This window comes from Oncorhynchus mykiss, chromosome 4, assembly GCF_013265735.2.
Source record: "Oncorhynchus mykiss isolate Arlee chromosome 4, USDA_OmykA_1.1, whole genome shotgun sequence".
NCBI classification, from domain to species: Eukaryota; Metazoa; Chordata; class Actinopteri; order Salmoniformes; family Salmonidae; genus Oncorhynchus; species Oncorhynchus mykiss.
In genome coordinates this window covers 40888457-40914071 of record NC_048568.1, presented here as the reverse complement: position 1 = coordinate 40914071, position 25615 = coordinate 40888457, and the positions used below count along the sequence as shown (strand labels likewise).

At 42.0% G+C, this 25615-nt stretch overlaps 1 protein-coding gene across 4 annotated transcripts; it reads left to right on the top strand.

Annotated features, from left to right (window-relative positions):
• Positions 1-818: 818 nt before the first annotated feature.
• LOC110522630 (adhesion G-protein coupled receptor G2) lies at positions 819-21053 on the top strand. Of its 4 annotated transcripts, none has more exons than XM_036976331.1 (19): positions 819-942; positions 1365-1439; positions 2451-2555; positions 3397-3477; positions 3599-3751; positions 3869-3907; positions 4196-4270; positions 7117-7273; positions 7996-8152; positions 10693-10827; positions 11100-11210; positions 11686-11725; positions 12228-12328; positions 13389-13510; positions 14376-14644; positions 14957-15047; positions 17588-17720; positions 20064-20214; positions 20389-21053. In XM_036976331.1, exons 2-19 carry the CDS (start codon positions 1379-1381, stop codon positions 20574-20576), a joined length of 2169 nt encoding a protein of 722 aa, XP_036832226.1. In that variant the 5' UTR covers positions 819-942; positions 1365-1378; the 3' UTR covers positions 20577-21053. The 4 variants fall into 4 exon arrangements, with proteins under 4 accessions (XP_036832226.1, XP_036832223.1, XP_036832227.1 ...); XM_036976328.1 differs by having other exon boundaries at positions 2436-2555; XM_036976332.1 differs by having other exon boundaries at positions 823-942; positions 1344-1439.
• Positions 21054-25615: the final 4562 nt, after the last annotated feature.

Below are 25615 nucleotides of genomic sequence, written 5' to 3'. Positions count from 1 at the left end.
TATCAAGGATCTGGTCTGCCTTATGAATGGACAGGGGGCGGCTTATCAAGGATCTGGTCTGCCTTATGAATGGACAGGGGGCGGCTTATCAAGGATCTGGTCTGCCTAATGAATGGATTGGGGGGGGGGGGCTGATCCTACTCTAGGAGGCTTCATAGACACATGTCCTGGAATAGACTTCAAACCTAGCTCCTCATTTTTTAAATGTAATTTTATTTAACTTTTATTTAACTAGGCAAGTCAGTTAAGAACAAATTCTTATTTACAATGATGGCTTACCGGGGAACAGTGGGGTTAACTGCCTTGTTCAGGGGCAGAACGACAGATTTGTACCTTGTCAGCTCGGGGATTCGATCCAGCAACATTTCGGTAACTGGCCCAACGCTCTAACCACTAGACTACCTGCCGATCACATTAATATGCTTATTCATGTAAAAGCCAACAGCAGAATTATAACGCTGGTACAGGTTTGTCCTGCTTTACCAAATGATGCAGTTTACAATACACTGTATAACTCATTATTTGATCAGACATCAAATACGTCCCAAAATGGTATCCCTGTATAGTGCACTACATATGACCAGAACCCTATGAGCTCTGGTTGAAAGTAGTGCTCTATAAAGGGAACAGGGGGCTATTTGGGATGCCTCCATAGTCTTCTCCATGGTTTTTTTTTTTGTTGTATCCTTTGCATAATGACCGACAAAACAAAGAAGTGCCTGTTGGCTTGTGCACTAACCACTGTCCACAGAGTTTTGCAAGGGAAATTTGACCCTCCGGCTTGGCATGCAAACTCACGGCTACGTTTAGATGTACATTTCCACGTGGGCATCATCGTTGAGGATCAGTCAGAGAACATAGTTTTCATTCTTTGACGGTTCAGCAGAACGCGTGCCGCTGTTTTCCGTGACCGTGGCTATAGGTGTTAACACCAAGAAACGGGTGAGGCTCCTATTACTTTGATGAGTATATCTGTTATCTACATCTGACTGTATATCTGAATTCAGCATAACGTGGCATCATGGGGCAGCATTGTTTGTAACATGCTATATTTTGTGGGGGGATGAATTATTGTGCCACAAAAAAATGCAAACATGGTAATATTTAGTGTCCATTACCAAATGTAATCATTTTTAGTAAATAACAATTGAGGGTAAAAAGTTCAGAACTCTGAAAATCACTGAAAGGTGTTGATGGGAACGTCTAGACAACGGCCCACAGTAACGTCCAGTCAATGTGCACGAGATGAATGCTAATGTATAATAACTGCTCACTTTTAAATGTTGTACTGAACTACGAATTAGATTTTTGCCTCTGAACACTTGAGTGTTTCCACATCCAAGGTTTTTTTGTTGTTGTTGTAGCCGACACAAACACCATGGAGTTGAAGAGTTGGGTGGCTTTGGCCTCCCTGGTCAGTCTTCTCTGGAGTCCTACTTGTGAGTAGAAGACTAACTTAGAAAACTAACTAAGGAAACTAACTTCACTTACTCACCATAAATGTACTCTAGGTGTCATTTGTATTCCTATCAGGGTTGGGGTCAGTTCAAATTAAAGTCACTCAATCCAAGAAGTGATTTGAATTTAACATTTTAAAACTTGAACAACTTTTGAAATAAATAGCTTCTCTTTAGTTGTTAATTAATTCCATTTTGATGTCATTTTTTGTTGTTGACTAAATTCAATTCGAATTGACCCCAAACCTGATTACTGTATTACAATATCAAAGATATTGCTTGGCCTTCCTTTCAATGGGAAAGCAATCCAACAAGATCATGCATTGTAATTAATACAACGGCTTTGACACAATTAAAAAAAGGTTCTATCTAGAACCTATAAAGTCGTTTTCAATTTTTTTTCAGGAACCCAAAAGAGTTGTACCTGGCTGGGACACAAAATCAATCAGTCAATCAATCAATCAATCAATCAATCAAATGTATTTTATAAAGCCCTTTTTACTTCAGCAGGTGTCACAAAGTGCTTTACAGAAATCCAGTCTAAAACCCCCAAAGAGCAAACAATGCAGATGTAGAAGCACGGTGGCTAGGGAAAAACTCCCTAGAAAGGCAGGAACCTAGGAAGAAACCTAGAGAGGAACCAGGCTATGTGGGGTGGCCAGTCCTCTTCTGGCTGTGCCAGATTGTTCTTCAAGATAGATGACCAACAGGATCAAATTATAATAACCACCCAGTGGTTGTAGAGGGTGAAACAGGTCATCACCACAGGAGTAAATGTCAGTTGGCTTTTCATAGACAAACATGGTTTGGAGACAGGAGAGGGAGGGAGGGAGAGAAAGAGATTGCTTTGTAAACATGTTTCCCATGCCAATAAAGCCCATTGAATTGATTTGAGATAGAGTTCTCCACAATGTCCTCCCATGGGGAACCCTTTTGGAATTATAATTTTTTTGTGTATTTGTGTTTCTGTGTCTTAAGTTTTCTTATTTACAGGCGCAGGACAAAATGGACCGTCATGTGACATGCATTGTCCGAATAAGGACAAAAATATTTTGGTAGTTGACGCTGGCTTCACAGGTACCCTGAAACAATGTTGTGGTGAGTTTCATCACAGCTTGCGATTTATGAGATATATTTAGATTGATAGGAGCCAGGAATGATTTACAATGATACTGAAAACCGTATGTGAAATATGGAAAAACTTCCGTTTGGTCGAGCCGCAGTGGCGGGCAAGCCTGGTCGTTCCAGATGTATTTGTTGTATAGCCAATTTCTATTACCCTGTTCGGAATTAACCGATTAGACGATGCTCAACTTCGGGTGTCCAGCCAATCCATAGACGTCCGATGTTGTGTCCCAAGCCTAGTATTAACCATAGACTAGCTTTTACCAAACTATCATCTCCCATCTTCACCAAGTATTAACCATAGACTAGCTTTTACCAAACTATCATCTCCCTTCTTCACCAAGTATTAACCATAGACTAGCTTTTACCAAACTATCATCTCCCTTCTTCACCAAGTATTAACCATAGACTAGCTTTTACCAAACTATCATCTCCCTTCTTCACCAAGTATTAACCATAGACTAGCTTTTACCAAACTATCATCTCCCTTCTTCACCAAGTATTAACCATAGACTAGCTTTTACCAAACTATCATCTCCCTTCTTCACCAAGTATTAACCATAGACTAGCTTTTACCAAACTATCATCTCCCTTCTTCACCAAGTATTAACCATAGACTAGCTTTTACCAAACTATCATCTCCCTTCTTCACCAAGTATTAACCATAGACTAGCTTTTACCAAACTATCATCTCCCTTCTTCACCAAGTATTAACCATAGACTAGCTTTTACCAAACTATCATCTCCCTTCTTCACCAAGTATTAACCATAGACTAGCTTTTACCAAACTATCATCTCCCTTCTTCACCAATAGGAAATGCATCTAAAACCATCGCAGACATATTTCAAACGACGTGCAGTGTTTCATTCAACACTCCTGGTATTCGCTTTCAGGGTGAGTATGACTCCACGTGCCATGTACAACAGTTTTGCATACTGCTTATTACAAACCAACATATTTGCATCTCATGTGTCTAAAATTACTTTTTCACTTTTTTGTTTACTTGGGTTGTTAGAAGACGGCAAGGATGTGGAATTTTCTGTGCGGGAAGTAAATAAATCTCATCTCCTGTACACGTCAAAGAAGTACGTGAATGGATTGTTTGTGTGTGTGATGGTTGGACGGAATTGCAGCGAGACACTGGACTCACTCAGGGCAAACATTACAGGTTGAAGATGTAGTCTTTCCCTATTCATGATGCAAATGTTTTTGTAACACAGGGAACATCACCTTATTCTTCCCTCTTCTTCTTGTCAAAATTAATAACAAGTGCATTTTGTTACAGCTTACAATAAGAAATGGCCTTCCATCGAGTCTACGACAAGTACGTGCTTATTTTGTTTTTCCATTGAGATCTTCCTGTCTATGTTCAGCATGTCCATGTGTGCATATGGAAAGAGAGCGGAATGCCTTTCAATCCAAGCCGTGTTATAGTTCACTATACAACCGGCAATTTAAAAAAAAAAAGGCTTTATCCCTGAAGTTCGCGGAGAACGCGTTCACTGTAAACCAACGCACGTGTTGGTTCAACAGTGATTTACCTTTAAAAATCTGTTCAAGCGCACCATGCTATAACGCTGCTTGCATTGAATCCCTTATTTTCCATCCACAGCCATCTGCAGTGTCTCCTGTTTCAGCACCTCTGAACATTGCAGGACATCCGCATATGATGAAGGGGTCTGCAAAAGTAAGAACCCGCTGTATGTCCTTAACCTGCCGTGATTATGTAATTGTTGAGTAATTATGAGATGCAGGGGGCTCCCTTGGTCTCAATGAGACTCCCCGCTAAAATAAAGATAACAAAAAATATACACTGAACAAAATATACAAACACAACATGTAAAGTGTTGGTCCCATGTTTCATGACCTGAAATAAATTAATCACAGAAATGTTCCATGTGCACAAAAAAACATTTGTCTCACTTGTAATGGATGCAAGCCTTGACTGGAAGCCAGTGGAGTGTGTGGAGGAGCGGGGTGACCAGTAGCAGTCCATTGGTAAAATCAGTGAGGAAGCCAAGCCAAGCCATATTACAGCCTATGCTATGGTAATTGCATTGTTTACTCTATAACCCATTGGTTCATACGCCATCGTGATATCCAATAAGGCCTGTGACAACAAAAAAAGACAGTCACACAGTGGTGGAATAAATTCAACTACACATACAATTGTTTCATTACGAAACCAGCAGCATACCACCCTGCATACCACTGCTGGCTTGCTTCTGAAGCTAAGCAGGGTTGGTTCTGGTCAGTTCCTGGATGGGAGACCAGATGCTGCTGGAAGTGGTGTTGGAGGGCCAGTAGGAGGCACTCTTTCCTCTGGTCTAAAATAAATATCCTAATGCCCCAGACACAGCCCTGTGTAGGGTGCTGTCTTTCGGATGGGACGTTAAACGGGGTCTCCTGACTCTCTGAGGTCATTAAAGATCCCATAGCACTTATCGTAAGAGTAGGGGTGTTAACCCCGGTGTCCTGGCTAAATTCCCAATCTGGCCCTCAAACCATCACGGTCACCTAATAATCCCCAGTTTACAATTGGCTCATTCATCCCCCTCCTCTCCCCTGTAACTATTTCCCAGGTTGTTGCTGCAAATGAGAACATGTTCTCAGTCAATTTACCTGGTAAAATAACAGATAAATCAAAAACCTGGACAGCCACATCTGACCGGTGAAGTCCACAAGGCAAATATTGCATACAAAGAGTTATCATCTGCAGCATGTTCAAGCCAGTTAATGTTTCTGACAGTTCACTAAACAACTACTGATTTAGAACCACAAAGACAACAGGAGCGCTGCCTCCACTATTTCAACTTAAACATCAACTCAACAAGGTTATTATATGCTTAGTTTAAAAATACCAGAAGGAAACTGCTATTCATGTGTAAATACATGATTCTGACATGTAAAAACTTGGGTGTATTTGGAAAGAAAACACCTGGGAGACGAATGAGGAAATGATCAGAAGATAGATAGGAGTTACAGTGGCCATGTTCTGTTATAATCTCCACCCGGCACAGCCAGAAGAGCCATGTTGACTCTCGGGGCTAGTGATCAATAACGGTAGGTCACAGGCAGACAAATAAGATATCGTCATGATGTATGGAGTCCCGGCTTTCGGTGTGTATCAACGTATTTGTTTATTAAATGTTAAATGTAAATGTTTATTTTGCCATCTTGAAATGAGGTCATCGGCTCGGCCTGTCCTTATCAATTCGTATGCCCATAAATGGTAGTAAGTCACACCAAATGATTTTAAAGCACCGATCGATTGCCAAGATACTTAGCTTTCTGCAGACACCCTGATTTTGCCGACAGGGGCTACCATTCTCATAGCAGACTGAATTGAATACAACAAATCTAATAGGGTGCCCAAATATGGAGACAAAACATTTAAGAGTTAACACACTGAAAACAAACTTAAAAGATACCAAAAAGCGATTTAGTCTAATCAATGTGGCTAAATATCATGTGGCTTGTCTTGTGTGTGCTCCTGAATCAAAACATGTTGACTCACCCTACTCCAATATCATCCTCTCTTTCATGTTGGCAAAATGGTCTATGGCTCTGTCATACAGTACTATTTTGGTTTTTGTTGTCTACCTTGCTAAAATGCTTACTTAGCCTGACTTCCTTGCATGGGGAACAATGAACCAGCTAAGTTAGCTAGCTAGTTCGTTAACACGAGTCTACTAGGCTACATATTGAACTTGCAATCATCTCAGGCTAGTGGCATAATATATTAATCTATGGTTAGATCAGAATCTCTGTCATAATCATTGGCCTGTAAAGAGAATTAGGTCAAAACCACAAAGCCCAAATCCCCATCTCCATCTCCATCCATGGTTTAGGACAGGGACAATTTAACAAGATAGATACTGCAGGACATCAACACAAGCAGACCACAAACAGACGTTAAAAGGACGTTTTGCAAAAGAAGTGATTTGATTGGTCTGAAGCCAAATCCAAACCTGGAGGGGGTGTGTGTGTGTGTGGGGGGGGGGGACAACAACATTATTTTATATATTTATTTTATCAAGTGAGGCCAAATGCTTGCTGGCATCAATCAATCAAATGCTACAGCGGCAACAAGCTAAACTCTTTTGGTCCAGACAGCATCCTGATACATCGGCTACACATACTGAAACAGTTATCGCTCTGATGATTTCTCCGGTGAGATTCAGCCACTCGCGAATTTGACAAAAAAATGATTAAAACGCAAAGAGAGAGAGAGATGTAAGATGGAATTGGCGTCCCGGCTTTCGGTGTGTATCAATCCCTTCCCACTTGCTCTCCTTCTCCCCCTCTCGATTTCCTTTCTGTCTAAATAAAGTGAGAACCATTCAGAAATATATATTAAAGAGAAATGCTGTGTTTGTTTTTTTTACATATCTTCTTAGACGCCAAAAACCAAGATAAGTTCCTCATCAACGTAACAGCACCAGGGAGCTTGTGTGTCAACTGTAATGAACCATTCAGAAATATATATTAAAGAGAAATGCTGTGTTTGTTTTTTTTTACATATCTTCTTAGACGCCAAAAACCAAGATAAGTTCCTCATCAACGTAACAGCACCAGGGAGCGTGTGTGTCAACTGTAATGAACCATTCAAAGACCCTGTGGGAAAGTTGCCTCCTCCAGCGATCTTTGACACGGGAAGTGGAGTTCACATCGATGGTGAAAAGGCTTCGTAAGAATTACTCAATCATATTTATTATTATTATTATTATTATTATTATGTCATTCATAGGGCCAGTTTCCTGGACAAAGATGACACCTAGTCCAGGACTATAAAACATGTTCAATGGAGATTATCCATTGAAAGTGGTTTCTAGGTCCAAGATTAGGTTTAATCGCTGGTCGGGAATCCACCCCTAATAAAGTGTAATTTTTTAGAGAACATATAACAGTATCCAAACAAGCACTTGCTGTCACACCAGGCTTTGAAATGTACTTATTAGGGAGAAGAAAAAAAAATCCCCTCGCAAGAACAGCTGCCCTGTGAACTAACACCAGGAAACATTGTAAATAACTGACGCTTCAATCACCTCTAGACTGAATTGCATGAAGGGCGTGTATCGCGGTGTCACTAAGTCTCTTGTTAAACTAAAGTTCCTCCTCACGGAAAAATGTTAAAGACCGTGGATGTGTGAACTGTTCTAATATGTAGACTGTAGACTAAAGGGATCTTCAAATCCCAGCCTGGAGGTCTGGAGCCTGCTGGTTTTCTGTTCTACCTGATAAGTAATTTCACCCATCTGGTGTCCCAGGTCTAAAACAGTCTCTGATTCAGATGGGAAGAATGAAAAATCAGCCGTGGAACTAGCTTCAAGGACCACATTTGAATATCCCTGCTATATTCTATAGATGTGTGACTGTCCTAATATGGGCGCTGTACTCCTCTCCACACAGGAAGGCCATGAAAGATATCGCCTCTCTGGTCAATATGATGAATGAGTCCTCAGCTTCTGTGTCGATGGGCTCGGTCACTGGGGTCGTAGTGAAGCCCAAAGAGAAGACCGACATCGAGGAAGTCTCCTTTGGGTACTCTTCCAACTCCAACATTAAGGTGGGTGGATTTCCTGTATTTCCGTATGAATGGATGGACAAAAAATATATAAAATGCTTTAATGTCCCATTTGTTTTGCAACATTAGGTATTAGTCACATTTTAAAAGTTGGGCAGAGGTCAGACTTTCATATCTGAGACTGAGATTTGAGGTCTGACAGGTGTGGTCAACTAGGGTATGGTTGTAGCTGGGTATGGTTGTATGTGTATGGTTGTAGCTGGGTATGGTTGTAGCTGGGTATGGTTGTAGGTGTATGGTTGTAGCTGGGTATGGCTGTAGCTGGGTATGGCTGTAGGTGTATGGTTGTAGGTGGGTATGGTTGTAGGTGTATGGTTGTAGGTGTATGGTTGTAGCTGGGTATGGTTGTAGGTGTATGGTTGTAGCTGGGTATGGTTGTAGGTGTATGGTTGTAGCTGGGTATGGTTGTAGGTGTATGGTTGTAGCTGGGTATGGTTGTAGGTGTATGGTTGTAGGTGTATGGCTGTAGGTGTATGGTTGTAGGTGTATGGTTGTAGGTCTATGGTTGTAGGTGTATGGTTATAGCGGGGTATGGTTGTAGGTGTATGGTTGTAGCTGGGTATGGTTGTAGCTGGGTATGGTTGTAGGTGTATGGTTGTAGCTGGGTATGGTTGTAGGTGTATGGTTGTAGCTGGGTATGGTTGTAGGTGTATGGTTGTAGCTGGGTATGGTTGTAGGTGTATGGTTGTAGCTGGGTATGGCTGTAGCTGGGTATGGCTGTAGGTGTATGGTTGTAGGTGGGTATGGTTGTAGGTGTATGGTTGTAGGTGTATGGTTGTAGCTGGGTATGGTTGTAGGTGTATGGTTGTAGCTGGTTATGGTTGTAGGTGTATGGTTGTAGCTGGGTATGGTTGTAGGTGTATGGTTGTAGCTGGGTATGGTTGTAGGTGTATGGCTGTAGGTGTATGGTTGTAGGTGTATGGTTGTAGGTCTATGGTTGTAGGTGTATGGTTATAGCGGGGTATGGTTGTAGGTGTATGGTTGTAGCTGGGTATGGTTGTAGCTGGGTATGGTTGTAGGTGTATGGTTGTAGCTGGGTATGGTTGTAGGTGTATGGTTGTAGCTGGGTATGGTTGTAGGTGTATGGTTGTAGCTGGGTATGGTTGTAGGTGTATGGTTGTAGCTGGGTGTGGTTGTAGGTGTATGGCTGTAGGTGTATGGCTGTAGGTGTATGGCTGTAGGTGTATGGCTGTAGCTGGGTATGGCTGTAGCTGGGTATGGCTGTAGCTGGGTATGGTTGTAGGTGTATGGTTGTAGCTGGGTATGGTTGTTGTTGTACGGCTGTAGCTGGGTATGGTTGTAGCTGGGTACGGTTGTAGCTGGGTACGGTTGTAGCTGGGCATGGTTGTAGCTGGGCATGGTTGTAGCTGGGTGTGGTTGTAGCTGGGTATGGTTGTAGTTGTATGGCTGTAGCTGGGTATGGTTGTAGTTGTATGGTTGTAGCTGGGTATGGCTGTAGCTGGGTATGGTTGTAGCTGGGTATGGCTGTAGTTATATGGCTGTAGCTGGGTATGGCTGTAGCTGGGTATGGTTGTAGTTGTATGGTTGTAGCTGGGTATGGTTGTAGCTGGGTATGGCTGTAGCTGGGTATGGTTATAGCTGGGTATGGCTGTAGTTGTATGGTTGTAGCTGGGTATGGTTGTAGCTGGGTATGGTTATAGCTGGGTATGGCTGTAGTTATATGGCTGTAGCTGGGTATGGCTGTAGTTATATGGTTGTAGCTGGGTATGGCTGTAGCTGGGTATGGTTATAGCTGGGTATGGTTGTAGCTGGGTATGGTTATAGCTGGGTATGGCTGTAGTTATATGACTGTAGCTGGGTATGGTTGTAGCTGGGTATGGCTGTAGTTATATGACTGTAGCTGGGTATGGTTGTAGCTGGGTATGGTTATAGCTGGGTATGGCTGTAGCTGGGTATGGTTGTAGCTGGGTATGGTTATAGCTGGGTATGGCTGTAGTTATATGGTTGTAGCTGGGTATGGCTGTAGCTGGGTATGGTTGTAGCTGGGTATGGTTATAGCTGGGTATGGCTGTAGTTATATGACTGTAGCTGGGTATGGTTGTAGCTGGGTATGGCTGTAGCTGGGTATGGCTGTAGCTGGGTATGGTTGTAGCTGGGTATGGCTGTAGTATCAGTATTACATAGTATTAAGCCCAAACATAGTGAGGTCCACAGGAGGTTGGTGGCACCTTAATTGGGGAAAGCTGGAGCAGAATCAGGGGTATGGTATCAAATCCATCAAATACATGATTTCCATGTGGTTGATGCCATTCCATTTGCTCCTTCCCAGTCATTGTTTTAATGAGCCGTCCTCCGCTCAACAACCTCTTGTGGTCCAGATAAACTAACCTGTGTCGAAGGGTTGCAAAAATATTGAAACTTTCCCCAAATTAGCTGGTCTTCCAGAAATCTGGAATCCTCCAAGCTATTGATTTCTGGAAAATCTAGACATTTCTGGTAATGTTAGCAGATTTGTACAATCCTCTGTGTGTCTGACTTTGTTCTCGTTTGTTGTTGTTCAGATTGTTGAAGATCGGAAGTCTCTGGATGGCTTCTCTAGGTCTGTATCCATCACAAAGGAAGCATTTGAAAAGGCCTACAACTTAAGCAACGGCAGTGCATTTGCCGGTGTTTTCCGATTCCCCAACATGTCCAAGGTATGTCTAAGACCAATGGTCCTTTCACTGAATTAACAAAATCAAACGACAGTTGGTATGGTGCCACTAGGGTCGCAGAATTCTGGTCCCAATTTTCCCAGAAATCCCTGGATTCCGGATACCCTACATACTCCGTCCACTTTCCTGGAGTTTTCCAACTGGTATTTCTTGGAAAACCAGAGCATTTTGGGAAGGTTATTGGAATTTCGAAATCCTATGGTTGTCATGGTTATCATGGTTGTCATGGTTATCATGCGCTCTCTTTCTTCCAGGATGTAAACAACAGCACAGTTCTGCATAACGAAGTGGTAGCGATCGAGATGGGCTGTATCATTAACAATTTAACCGACAAGATAAATCTTAATTTTCTAAACGTCCATAAGGTAAATGATGATGCGCTTTACTAATGCCTGTTAATAAGGTACAAGTGTGTGGGATGTAATGTATACATTGGCCCCTAAGAAGGAAAAGTAGCTTTGAAAATGTCCCATAGATGTACTGTAGGCTGAGGAACATGACACACAGACTGATCAAAAGGTTTAGTTCATACCTCTTAGTGTAGTAGCTGAGGGGTTGGACTGACAGTCTTGACAGAATCACCAAGTACATTTATATGTTGCAGGAATTTGAACCTGGTGAAATGGGCACTGCCACAATAAACAGAATATACAGGCAAAATAAGTCAAAGACTTCACACAGGAACCTGGGTTGAATCCAAGTTGAATCCGAGTTGAGCTAAACCCCCCCCCCCCCCCCCCCCCCCCCCCAAATTTGCTGCATATAGTGTGAAACACGTCTTCTAAATACTCAACGAGTACATCAGCTCAACCCATAATCCACCACTTTGTTTTCCACTAGGGGGGAGCCATTCCATCGTGCCAGTCATGGAACGGTGAAGGTATTTAGTTGCCATTACCTTTCCTAACTGATTTGCATACTATAAAAAGGTAAGGTTTGGAATGACACACTTCCATTAAGTAAGCATAGCGAGTAGCTAGTAGACTGTAGTAAGCATAGTGAGTAGCTAGTAGACTGTAGTAAGCATAGCGAGTAGCTAGTAGACTGTAGTAAGCATAGCGAGTAGCTAGTAGACTGTAGTAAGCATAGCGAGTAGCTAGTAGACTGTAGTAAGCATAGCGAGTAGCTAGTAGACTGTAGTAAGCATAGTGAGTAGCTAGTAGACTGTAGTAAGCATAGTGAGTAGCTAGTAGACTGTAGTAAGCACTATGCAAGGGCGCACCTTAGTATGCTTTAAAAAGACCAGGAAGTCACACTTACTGTATTTGTATGAATAAATGGATTACAGGACGACGCCACTGTTCAGGAGGTATACCGGCTCTCAGGCAGTGTTCAGGTACTTAGTGTGTAGTATCCGATTCTCACCCTTTTCCCCTTCATAGGGAGTCAACCCAACTGGACAGACTATGGCTGTTTGACCATTGTGATAGGGGACAACATAACCTGCAGGTGTACACACCTGACTTTCTTTGCTGTGCTAATGGTAAGGTTCCCTCGTTCTCTTATAGGGTGGCAAAATTCAGGTAACGTTCCCAAAATTCCCAGGTTTTCTACAAATCCCGGTTGGTAATTCCCTCCTTATCTTAAAACTGGGATTTCTAGAAAACCTTGGAATTTTGGGAAAGTTACCAGAATTTTCCAACCCGGTTCTTTTACCATTTACTGTATTGTTGGGAATTTCACTGTTAGTCTGTATTGTTGGAAAGGGCTGTAAATCAGCATTTCACTGTTAGTCTGTATTGTTGGGAAGGGCCATAAATCAGCATTTCACTGTTAGTCTGTATTGTTGGGAAGGGCCATAAATCAGCATTTCACTGTTAGTCTGTATTGTTGGGAAGGGCCATAAATCAGCATTTCACTGTTAGTCTGTATTGTGGGAAGGGCCATAAATCAGCATTTCACTGTTAGTCTGTATTGTTGGGAAGGGCCATAAATCAGCATTTCACTGTTAGTCTGTATTGTTGGGAGGGCCATAAATCAGCATTTCACTGTTAGTCTGTATTGTTGGGAAGGGCCATAAATCAGCATTTCACTGTTAGTCTGTATTGTGGGAAGGGCCGTAAATCAGCATTTCACTGTTAGTCTGTATTGTTGGGAAGGGCCATAAATCAGCATTTCACTGTTAGTCTGTATTGTGGGAAGGGCCATAAATCAGCATTTCACTGTTAGTCTGTATTGTTGGAAGGGCCGTAAATCAGTATTTCACTGTTAGTCTGTATTGTTGGAAGGGCCGTAAATCAGCATTTCACTGTTATTCTGTATTGTTGGAAGGGCCGTAAATCAGCATTTCACTGTTAGTCTGTATTGTTGGAAGGGCCGTAAATCAGCATTTCACTGTTATTCTACACCTCTTGTTTACCAAGCATGTGATAAATAACTGGATTGGATTAGATTTAATAATGTTGCACATTTAATAATGTTGCACATGCTCCAGATTGTTGCTTATTTCATTTAAATTCTAAGCAGATCTATTTGAAATAGTAAAACAATAAAGATTTCTAATACATGAATCTGTTCATCACTAACCTGTGCTTTTTTTCCAGTCCCCTCCGAACCAGACTCTCTCAGACGGTGATGTGAACTCTCTCACCTACATCACCTATGTGGGGTGTGGCGTGTCCATGTTCTTCCTGGGCGTGGTTCTCTTCATGCACTTCCTGATAAAGTAGGTAGCTCCGCCCACTGTCATTATGGCACTGGTCACTACTTCCTGATAAAGTAGGTAGCTCCGCCCACTGTCATTATGGCACTGGTCACTACTTCCTGCTAAGGTAGGTAGCTCCGCCCACTGCCATTATGGCGCTGGTCACTACTTCCTGATAAAGTAGGTAGCTCCGCCCACTACCATTATGGCACTGGTCACTACTTCCTGATAAAGTAGGTAGCTCCGCCCACTGTCATTATGACACTGGTCACTACTTCCTGCTAAGGTAGGTAGCTCCGCCCACTGTCATTACGGTACTGGTCACTAATTCCTGCTAAGGTCGGTAGCTCTGCCCACTGTCATTATGGCACTGGTCACTACTTCCTGCTAAGGTAGGTAGCTCCGCCCACTGTCATTACGGTACTGGTCACTACTTCCTGCTAAGGTAGGTAGCTCTGCCCACTGTCATTATGGTACTGGTCACTACTTCCTGCTAAGGTAGGTAGCTCCGCCCACTGTCATTACGGTACTGGTCAACAAAGCTGTATCTGAAAACATACTAGCTGTCAAATCCTTGCTTTCCTCTGTCCTTGTTTCCTCAATTATTTATCAAAGCGGATTGGAGGAGGAGGTCTGAGAGTCTGTGAATATTAAACAAAGCCCTTGGCCAGCCCATCTCCACACGTAGCAATGGCCTCCGTTGACCTGAAAACTTAACCACACTGCTAACTTTGAACCTAACCTTAAATTAAGACCAAAAAATATAATTTTTGTTTTCATACAATGTTTTATGAAATAGTCAATTACGACTCAGGCCACCTAGTGGGTGTCCCTTGACCTACTAACCCCTTGAACTTTGACCTCTAACCTGTATGTGACCTTCCAGGAAGGCGAAGTCAAGCAATACCACCCAGATCCTGATCCAGCTGTTTCTGTCCATGTTCATGCTCAACATCACCTTCCTGACCAACGGGTGGGTGGCCAGTCTGCAGAGCCCACTGGGCTGCCAGGTGATGGCTGCGGCCATGCATTACTCTATGCTGGCCACCTTCACCTGGTTCGCCGTGGAGGCCTTTCACCTCTGTCAGCAGCTCTACAAGTCAGGCTCCCTCCCTATACCGCGCTACATCATGAAAGTGTGTATCGCCGGGTGGGGTGAGTGATACCGATACTCAGGTTACGATAGCCACTGTAGGTTTTGAACGAGATAAAGTTAGGGTTGTACTCTAGGTAGGGCCGGTTTCGGGATGTTAGGTGTTATGATGTAGGGATAGTGTAGTGACTTTGGGGGAGGGAGGGGGGGGGGGGGGGGGACGACGCTCTGGATGGATTTGAAGCCTTGAACCTATGCCTGAGAGTCCAACTGAGTCAATTGAGAGTCTGTATTTTTATTTTTTTTTACAAATGGTTAAAGAATTGAATAACCTACTTACCTTTTTTTTTTTTGATCCATGTCCTCTGCCTTAGTCCTGCCCGGCACGGTAGTGATCATCCTCGCCAGTCTGGGTAAATACGGAAAACAGACCATCTACACTGACGGAGGGAAGGAGGTGTACATGTGGGTCTCACTTATGTAATACTTGATTAACATTTGTCTAGAACTTGTAGAGTCTCAGACTCAATCCAGGCTTAACCCTGTGCTTATTATTGCACTGTGAAGGTCCTCTATCCTAGACATAATGAACATCAGCCACACTACATATACCCTAACTCTATAGCAACTACACTACATATACCCTAACGCTATAGCAACTACACTACATATACCCTAACGCTATAGCAACTACACTACATATACCCTAACTCTTTAGCAACTACTCTATAGCAACTGCACTACATATACCCTAACTCTATAGCAACTACACTACATATACCCTAACTCTATAGCAACTACACTACATATACCCTAACTCTATAGCAACTGCACTACATATACCCTAACTCTATAGCAACTGCACTACATATACCCTAACTCTATAGCAACTACACTACATATACCCTAACTCTATAGCAACTACACTACATATACCCTAACTCCATAGCAACTACACTACATATACCCTAACTCTATAGCAACTACACTACATATACCCGAACTCTATAGCAACTGCACTACATATACCCTAACTCTATAGCAACTACACTACATATACCCTAACTCTATAGCAACTACACTACATATACCCTAACTCTATAGCAACTGCACTACATATACCCTAACTCTATAGCAACTGCACTACATATACCCTAACTCTATAGCAACTGCACTACATATACCCTAACTCTATAGCAACTGCACTACATATACCCTAACTCTATAGCAACTACAATACATATACCCTAACTATATAGCAACTACACTACATATACCCGAACTCTAGAGCAACTACACTACATATACCCAAACTATATAGCAACTACACTACATATACCCTAACTCTATAGCAACTACAATACATATACCCTAACTCTATAGCAACTACACTACATATACCCTAACTCTATAGCAACTACACTACATATACCCAAACTCTAGAGCAACTACACTACATATACCCTAACTCTATAGCAACTACACTACATATACCCTAACTCTATAGCAACTACACTACATATACCCTAACTCTATAGCAACTACACTACATATACCCTAACTCTAGCAACTACACCACATATACCCAAACTCTATAGCAACTACACTACATATACCCTAACTCTATAGCAACTACACTACATATACCCTAACTCTATAGCAACTACACTACATATACCCTAACTCTAGCAACTACACCACATATACCCAAACTATATAGCAACTACACTACATATACCCTAACTCTATAGCAACTACACTACATATACCCTAACTCTATAGCAACTACACTACATATACCCTAACTCTATAGCAACTACACTACATATACCCTAACTCTAGCAACTACACCACATATACCCAAACTATATAGCAACTACACTACATATACCCTAACTCTATAGCAACTACACTACATATACCCTAACTCTATAGCAACTACACTACATATACCCTAACTCTATAGCAACTACACTACATATACCCTAACTCTAGCAACTACACTAGATATACCCAAACTATATAGCAACTACACTACATATACCCTAACTCTATAGCAACTACACTACATATACCCTAACTCTATAGCAACTACACCACATATACCCAAACTCTATAGCAACTACACTACATATACCCTAACTCTAGCAACTACACCACATATACCCAAACTCTATAGCAACTACACTACATATACCCTAACTCTATAGCAACTACACTACATATACCCTAACTCTATAGCAACTGCACTACATATACCCTAACTCTATAGCAACTACACTACATATACCCTAACTCTAGCAACTACACTACATATACCCTAACTCTATAGCAACTACACTACATATACCCTAACTCTATAGCAACTACACTACATATACCCTAACTCTATAGCAACTGCACTACATATACCCTAACTCTATAGCAACTGCACTACATATACCCAAACTCTATAGCAACTACACTACATATACCCTAACTCTATAGCAACTACACTACATATACCCTAACTCTATAGCAACTACACTACATATACCCTAACTCTATAGCAACTACAATACATATACCCAAACTATATAGCAACTACACTACATATACCCTAACTCTATAGCAACTACACTACATATACCCTAACTCTATAGCAACTACACTACATATACCCTAACTCTATAGCAACTACACTACATATACCCTAACTCTATAGCAACTACACTACATATACCCTAACTCTATAGCAACTACACCACATATACACAAACTCTATAGCAACTACACTACATATACCCTAACTCTATAGCAACTACACTACATATACCCTAACTCTAGCAACTACACCACATATACCCAAACTCTATAGCAACTACACTACATATACCCTAACTCTATACCAACTACACTACATAGTGATGTAACTCTCCTCCATCTCTACACCAACTACATAGTGATGTAACTCTCCTCCATCTCTATACCAACTACATAGTGATGTAACTCTCCTCCATCTCTAGGTGCTGGATCCTGGACATTGACGTGCACTACATAGTGAACATTGGCTACTACGCGCTGGTCTTCCTCTTCACTTTCACCACCTTCATCGTGGTTCTGAGCTGGCTGGTCCACCTTAAGAGCACCAAGAACAAGGTTGTTAATAGTTACCAACGTAAAGACATTAACATCCCATGTTAACATCCTTTTGGATAAAGGCGGAAGAATTCTAAACCTAAGGGACCGGCGATCGAGCAAAAAAAGGATTGGGAAATATATGGTAGCAACACAGAAAGTTTACCATTAATAATATACTGTCGGCCATCTAGCTGACGCTTTAAGTGCCTTATTTATGTGTGTAGACATTTTCTGTATGGATGTCTCCAACCTAGGTAGAGGACCATGAAAAATAGGAAAATAAACAGTGAATTTCTCAGGAAACACATAACATAACTGTCATTCTATTCATGGAAAAGTTATATATATATATATATATATATACACACACACAGTATATCTACAGCAACTTTATTCATTGATTTCCTGCCTGCTGTTATATTATCAACGCTCATCCTGTAGCATTTTTAGCTATCTTAGCAACGGCGATGGCAATAATTTGTCATTTAAAAAAAATATTTGGCATGTGAATACAATGTTGTCCTAAGTAACCACAAATACATCAGCAGACGATACTTCTAAACTCAGCAACAAAAAAAGAAGAAATGTCCTCTCACTGTCAACTGCTTTTATTTTCAGCAAACTTAAACATGTGTAAATATTTGTATGAACATAACATTCAACAACTGAGACATAAACTGAACAAGTTCCACAGACACGTGACTAACAGAGATGGAATAATGTGTCCCTGAACAAAGGGGGGGTCAAAATCAAAAGTAACAGTCAGTATCTGGTGTGGCCACCAGCTGCATTAAGTACTGCAGTGCATCTCCTCCTCATGGACTGCACCAGATTTGCCAGTTCTTGCTGTGAGATGTTACCCCACTCTTCCACCAAGGCACCTGCAAGTTCCTGGACATTTCTGGGGGGAATGGCCCTAGCCCTCACCCTCCGATCCAACAGGTCCCAGACGTGCTCAATGGGATTGAGATCCGGGCTCTTCGCTGGCCATGGCAGAACACTGACATTCCTGTCTTGCAGTAAATCACGCACATAATGAGCAGTATGGCTGGTGGCATTGTCATGCTGGAGGGTCATGTCAAGATGAGGGAGAAGGATGTTTTCCCTGTCTTTCCTGCTGTGATGTACTGCCCCAGACCATGACAGACCCTCCACCTCCAAATTGATCCCACTCCAGAGTACAGGCCTCGGTGTACAGGCCTCACCCCTGCGACTTGTCAGTGAAGAGCACTTTTTGCCAGTCCTGTCTGGTCCAGCGACAGTGGGTTTGTGCTCACAGGCAACGTTGTTGCTGGTGATGTCTGGTGAGGACATCAGTCCAGCCTCTCTCAGCCTACTGCGGACAGTCTGAGCACTGATGGAGGGATTGTGCATTCCTGGTGTAACTCGGGCAGTTGTTGTTGACATGTACCGATCCTGTGCAGGTGTTGTTACACGTGGTCTGCCACTGCGAGGACGATCAGCTGTCCGTCCTGTAGTGCTGTCTTAGGCGTTTCACAGTACGGACATTGCAATTTAGGCAGTCCTCATGCCTCCTTTCAGCGTGCCTAAGGCACGTTCACGCAGATGAGCAGGGACCCTGGGCATCTCTTTTGGTGTTTTACAGAGTCAGTAGAAAGGCCTCTTTAGTGTCCTAAGTTTTCATAACTGTGACCATAATTGACTACTGTCTTTTTTTTATTTTTTATTTTTTTACCCCTTTTTCTCCCCAATTTCGTGGTATCCAATTGTTGTAGTAGCTACTATCTTGTCTCATCGCTACAACTCCCGTACGGGCTCGGGAGAGACGAAGGTTGAATGTCATGCGTCCTCCGATACACAACCCGAAAGCCAGGCACCAATGTGTCGGAGGCTACACCGTGCACCTGGCAACCTTGGTTAGCGCACTGCGCAGGAGTCACTGGTGCGCGATGAAACAAGGACATCCCTACCGACCAAGCCCTCCCTAACCCGGACGACGCTAGGCCAATTGTGCGTCGCCCCACGGACCTCCCGGTCGCGGCCGGTTACGACAGAGCCTGGGCGCGAACCCAGGGACTCTGATGGCACAGCGCCACCCGGGAGGCCCGTCTGTTAGTGTCTTAACGACCGTTCCACAGCTGCATGTTCATTAATTGTTTATGGTTCATTGAACAAGCATAGGAAACAGTATTTAAACCCTTTACAATGAAGATCTGTGAAGTAATTTGGATTTTTATGAATTCTCTTTGAAAGACAGTGTTTAGTTCTATTTGATGTCAACAGACAGAGTAAACCCCAGCTAAAACAGCTGACAAATTGTTCAATTTTTGGTTTAAGGACTCTATGACATCAGGTTCTATATCTATAGTCAGTAACCTTGTGATCCTAACCCTGGACCAGGCCCAGCAGCAGGGGACAGGCACCAAGGACATAGTGACTGTGATGGGGCTGTGCTGTCTGCTGGGAATCACCTGGAGTTTTGCCTTCTTCGCCAACGGGGTCCTCAAGGTTCCCTCCTTCTACATCTTCACCATCCTCAACTCGTTCCAAGGTAGGTTAATAAGACAGATATGAGATCAACTAATATTACAATTTATAAACCGATCCCCCCCCCCAAAAAAAGGAATGCTTGAGATATATGGATTGTAATATCATTCATCTTTTACATATGGACACACGCACTATTGGTATGAGTAGTAACCAGTCTCCCACCGTCTCTCCCTAGGTTTCTTTCTGTTCCTCTACTACTACAACACCAGTAGAATAATTGGGGAGACCACCAAGGACAACAGTACCAGTAGCAAAAACTCCACAATGTCCGTCACAGTCACCACCTTGGAGAACCCTTACTTTGACCTAGGCCAACACCACCCTGGAAAACCCTTACCAATCAAAACTAATCCCCAATCCTAGACAGTGGAGGCTGGTGAGAGGAGGACGGATCATAATAATGTCCAGAATGGAGAAAATATGTGTTTTGATACCATAAAAAAAAAAATATATATATATATTTGTTCCAGCTGTAAATATGAGCCCGTACTCTGATGTAAAGTACCACCAGCTGACACTGGAAGTCTGAGAGAAATTATACTCTTAACAGAATTATAGTTCTCAGAGTAAAACAATCTCTGAGCGTATGGACATTTTGCAGCTTTTAACTTGTATTGTAGAATAGACCAAGGTGACTGTACCCCACATGTCCTGGTAATCCATAGATTTTTACTGACTTTTCCCCCAGAATTTGGTAAATATTTATATATTTTTAACAATGTGTTTTAAAAAGAGATGAATCAGAATTTTTTTGCTTTCTTAAATCTAAATAAATCTGTGAACTATGATTATTGCATGGAGCTTAAATAAAATGAAATGTATGCGTTTGCATTTAGTATGTGTGTGTCATATGTACAGTTGAATTTAATTTAACATAATTTATTCAACTTAATAATGAACAGCATCAGAAAAAACACTAAAGTTGTCACATTGATATAGCTTTATTCTCGTGTGTGTGTGTATATATATATCATACTAAAAATAAACACAAGTAAAAAAAAAATAATAATCCAACAAAGAAACTGTACAAAAACATTTAAATTACAGAAGTCTACTGTCCAAAAAAGGCACTAAATTCTGAAATGGGCAAAATAGTAATTCAGAAGATAACTATTGGAGATAGATTGATACAACACCATTCAGTCTTATTTTGAAAGAGCTATATTGAAGGTCTTATTTACTGGGAGACAGGAGACATGGAGGAAAGTGTAGCTATGTCTGAACCTTTACCCTGCCCTTCAGGGGCAGACTGGGAAAAGAAATCAGCCCTGGCATTTCTAACACACTGGCCCATTTTTTAAAATTTTCTTTCATTGAAGCACCCACAGTGGCGCATTTTTTGTTGTTGTTGCCTGATGCCTCCCATTATGAGCCAAATAACAATCATTCTCCGCAATGACCCCCAATTTAGTCAGGCCCGCTGGGCTAAAGATGGACTAACTTATCTGGCATTGGCCTGAATTGGTTCGAAACACCCAGCCGATCACATAAAGTAGTAATTTGTTTTTTTACCTGAATACTGCTAGAATGTTCTAGCATACAGGACCTGTACCACAGCACCCCTTCAGGTCAGGAGGTGCTACTACAGGAAAGTACATAACAGGACAATTCACCTGCAATAGAGGTGGGCTATGCTTTCACACAATACACTATCGTGTCATCTCAAATCACACACATGGAAACTGATCTTCATGAGACGGGGATAACAAACAATGGAATCAAAAGAAAACAAAATCAAGAAACGATTGATTTCACAATAAAAGCACAATGTTCATTTCCAAACATATCATCCTTGTCTTAGTGTTAACACTGTAAGAACATAAAAACTAAATATAAATTACACTTGCATTTCTTTTCTTTACCCCTTCTTTTCTTCAAGGACAAAAAAACCCAGCGCAGAGTTAGGGCTCGAGTCTAGCAGAGCTTCAACTCAGGAGCAGCAGAATTCAATATATATATATATGTGAAAAGTGTATTTAATCTGACTGGTGTTACATATAAAACACCAGTCAGATTAAATATGCTTTTCACACTATAGGGCCCGAACCAAACTGTGCTGGCTTAGATATTTGCCTTTAACATGGTCCTTTTCCAGCACGTTCCAAACAACTATGATGGATGCCAAACCTGGCCAGAGCAGTACCTCGCCGCTTAGCTCCGCTTCAATCAGAAACGTGAAAAAGGGTCAACCAGTCTTTTAAAAGCACGTATTTCTTTTAACACTACTAAGAGGCAGCCATCTTAAGAGTAAGTAGTAATAGGTAGAGATAAAATGTTGCCCAGGTTTTCATCTTTAAGAAGTAGTCGCTAAGCAGAGAGGGTTTCGAAAACGTGTTGGCAGGTCGGTAAGACACAGTATTCTCTTTAGAGTGGTTGCTGTAACTCTAAACAACACATGGAACTGTCTGCTCTATCATAGACTATATCAATTGTTCTCTCTACGGTACCCATACAGCACCCCCCCCCCCCTCACTTACAGGTAACTGTCAAAATAAAAGGAAATACCTACAAAGTGCCTTAATAGGGCCACCAGAACAGCTTCAATGCACCTTGGCATAGATTCTAGTGTCTGGAACTCTATTGGAGGGACGTGACACCAATTTCTTCCACGAGAAAATTCCATCATTTGGTGTTATGTTGATGGTGGTGGAATAACACCGTCTCAGGCGACAGTCCAGAACCTCACGTAAGTGATCAATTGAGGTTGAGATCTGGTTTACATGGTTTTCGCGCTCATCGAATCAATCAGTGCCCACTCGTACCCTGTGGATGGGGACATTGTCATCCTATGGGGGGGGGGGGGCATAGCCATGGTAACAGGCCACACAGCATTTTTTATACATGACGCTAAGCATGAGATGTTAATTGCTTAATTCATTCAGGAGCCACACCTGTGTGGAAGCACCTGCTTTTGTTTCCCTCCTTTAGGTAGTTACTTGAATATCCATCGTGTCTGCCAGTTCATCTAACGGTGGTCTCACACTCAATTCCACAGAGGGCCGAGTGTCTTCAGGTTCACTTCTCCTTTGTACGTGATCGATTAAACAACGCTACCTAATATAATGTTTACATACCCTACATTATTCATCTCATATGCATACGTATATACTGTACTCTATATCATCGACTGCATCCTTATGTAATACATGTATCACTAGCCACTTTAACTATGCCACTTTGTTTACATACTCATTTCATATGTGTATACTGCACTCGATACCATCTACTGTATCTTGCCTATGCTGCTCTGTACCATCACTCATTCATATATCCTTATGTACATATTCTTTATCCCCTCACACTGTGTATAAGACAGTAGTTTTGGAATTGTTAGTTAGATTACTTGTTAGATATTACTGAATAGTCGGAACTAGAAGCACAAGCATTTCGCTACACTCGCATTAACATCTGCTAACCATGTGTATGTGACAAATAACATTTGATTTGATCAGTTAAGGTTATTGATTAGTTAGTAACTCCCCTCACCTGATTGTCTAGGTCTTAATATATTAGTTAGTAACTCCCCTCACCTGGTTGTCTAGGTCTTAATAGATTAGTTAGTAACTCCCCTCACCTGGTTGTCTAGGTCTTAATATATTAGTTAGTAACTCCCCTCACCTGGTTGTCTAGGTCTTAATATATTAGTTAGTAACTCCCCTCACCTGGTTGTCTAGGTCTTAATAGATTAGTTAGTAACTCTCCTCACCTGGTTGTCTAGGTCTTAATAGATTAGTTAGTAACTCCCCTCACCTGGTTGTCTAGGTCTTAATATATTAGTTAGTAACTCTCCTCACCTGGTTGTCTAGGTCTTAATAGATTAGTTAGTAACTCTCCTCACCTGGTTGTCTAGGTCTTAATAGATTAGTTAGTAACTCCCCTCACCTGGTTGTCTAGGTCTTAATATATTAGTGAGTAACTCCCCTCACCTAGTTGTCTAGGTCTTAATAGGACCCAACCTGAAAGGAAATAACAAAAACCAGTAGACACACGTCCCTCCAGGAATTGAGTTTATAACAGGAGTCAACAGCTTTGTACTGTTGTACATATTTCACACATTGCCTCCAATGGACTTAACGCATCTCATCAATGGACTGATCTTAGTGCTATACGAAGCTTTTAGGAAAGTCACCCGTTGTTAATTACTGTAGCTAATTCACTTTGGATAAACTGAACCCTTAAAGACCAAAAAAAACATTTCCCCCCTTTTGCAGGGCTCTCCGGTCAGTTTGAAAAGCTCAGACAGCACATTTTATCCACTGAAATCATATGATTAAACTGACCAAGAGTCAGTTTATATACTTTATCTGGGGTGTATTCATTAGTCACACTGTAGCAAAATGTTTTGCAACAGAAACCATTCACTCCAAAACAGTATAAAGTTTGCAATTAAAAACTAGTTTATTTTTTGGACAAATTCAGCTAGGTTCCTCCCCGTTCTGCTCGGTTTCCGTCCGTTTGGTTTCATAGTGAACGTGACCCTGTTCTAACATCTCATCTGGTGGCGGATGATACTTCGGACTTTCCCATTTCAGAATGCCTCAGAATGCCTCAGAATGCCTCAGAATGCCTCAGAATGCCTCAGAATGCCTCAGATTGCTTTTTGCCACCTGCACATAATTGTCCGTTAATTTCTGCTGGCCGTTGGATTCAAAACAACACATGGGCAATGGTACCGGAACACATGGGCAATGGTACCAGAACACATGGGCAATGGTACCAGAACAAAACAAATTATAACGTCAAAAACAATGTCGATGTTTACAACAAAAAAAAACCGTTAAGATTCCAGTAGGAATGAAAGCTCTACAGTGCAGGATACATGGAACAGTACAGAACAGTCTAGTCCAAATCAGAACAGTCCAATCCACAAACAGTTCTCAACTGACTGTTCTGTGTGACAGGGTGACAGACTAAATCCATCCATTCATTCCTCTCTCTCTCAGAATTATTAGTAAGAGACCACAGCTGCTCTGCCAATGCATTGCACAAGGAAAGGGGTTCAGGGTAACTCGGTGATGAAGGAGCATGAGAACCATAGAAATAACAGAACTTCTATTCTATTCTAGAATCATGTCTCTGATGAGAACCATATATACGCACTGCTACTGCTGCTCCCAGGCAGGGTTGAGGTTAGTGATGCTGGGATCAGGGCTAGTGGCACCATGTTGGGGAAAGGTCTAGAAAACCAGCCTGTGACGAGGACAGGGTAGACTGGGGCTGTGATGAGGACAGGGTAGACTGGGGCTGTGATGAGGACAGGGTAGACTGGGGCTGTGACGAGGGCAGGGTAGACTGGGGCTGTGACGAGGACAGGGTACACTGGGGCTGTGACGAGGACAGGGTACACTGGGGCTGTGACGAGGACAGGGTACACTGGGGCTGTGACGAGGACAGGGTACACT

Coding starts and splice junctions, on each gene's coding strand:
- LOC110522630 (XM_036976328.1), top strand. CDS start 1,379: ATGGAGTTGAAGAGTTGGGTGGCTTTGGCCTCCCTGGTCAGTCTTCTC. Junction 12,329..13,388: donor CTTTCTTTGCTGTGCTAATG/GTAAGGTTCCCT, acceptor CTTTTTTTCCAG/TCCCCTCCGAACCAGACTCT. Junction 14,645..14,956: donor AGTGTGTATCGCCGGGTGGG/GTGAGTGATACC, acceptor CCTCTGCCTTAG/TCCTGCCCGGCACGGTAGTG.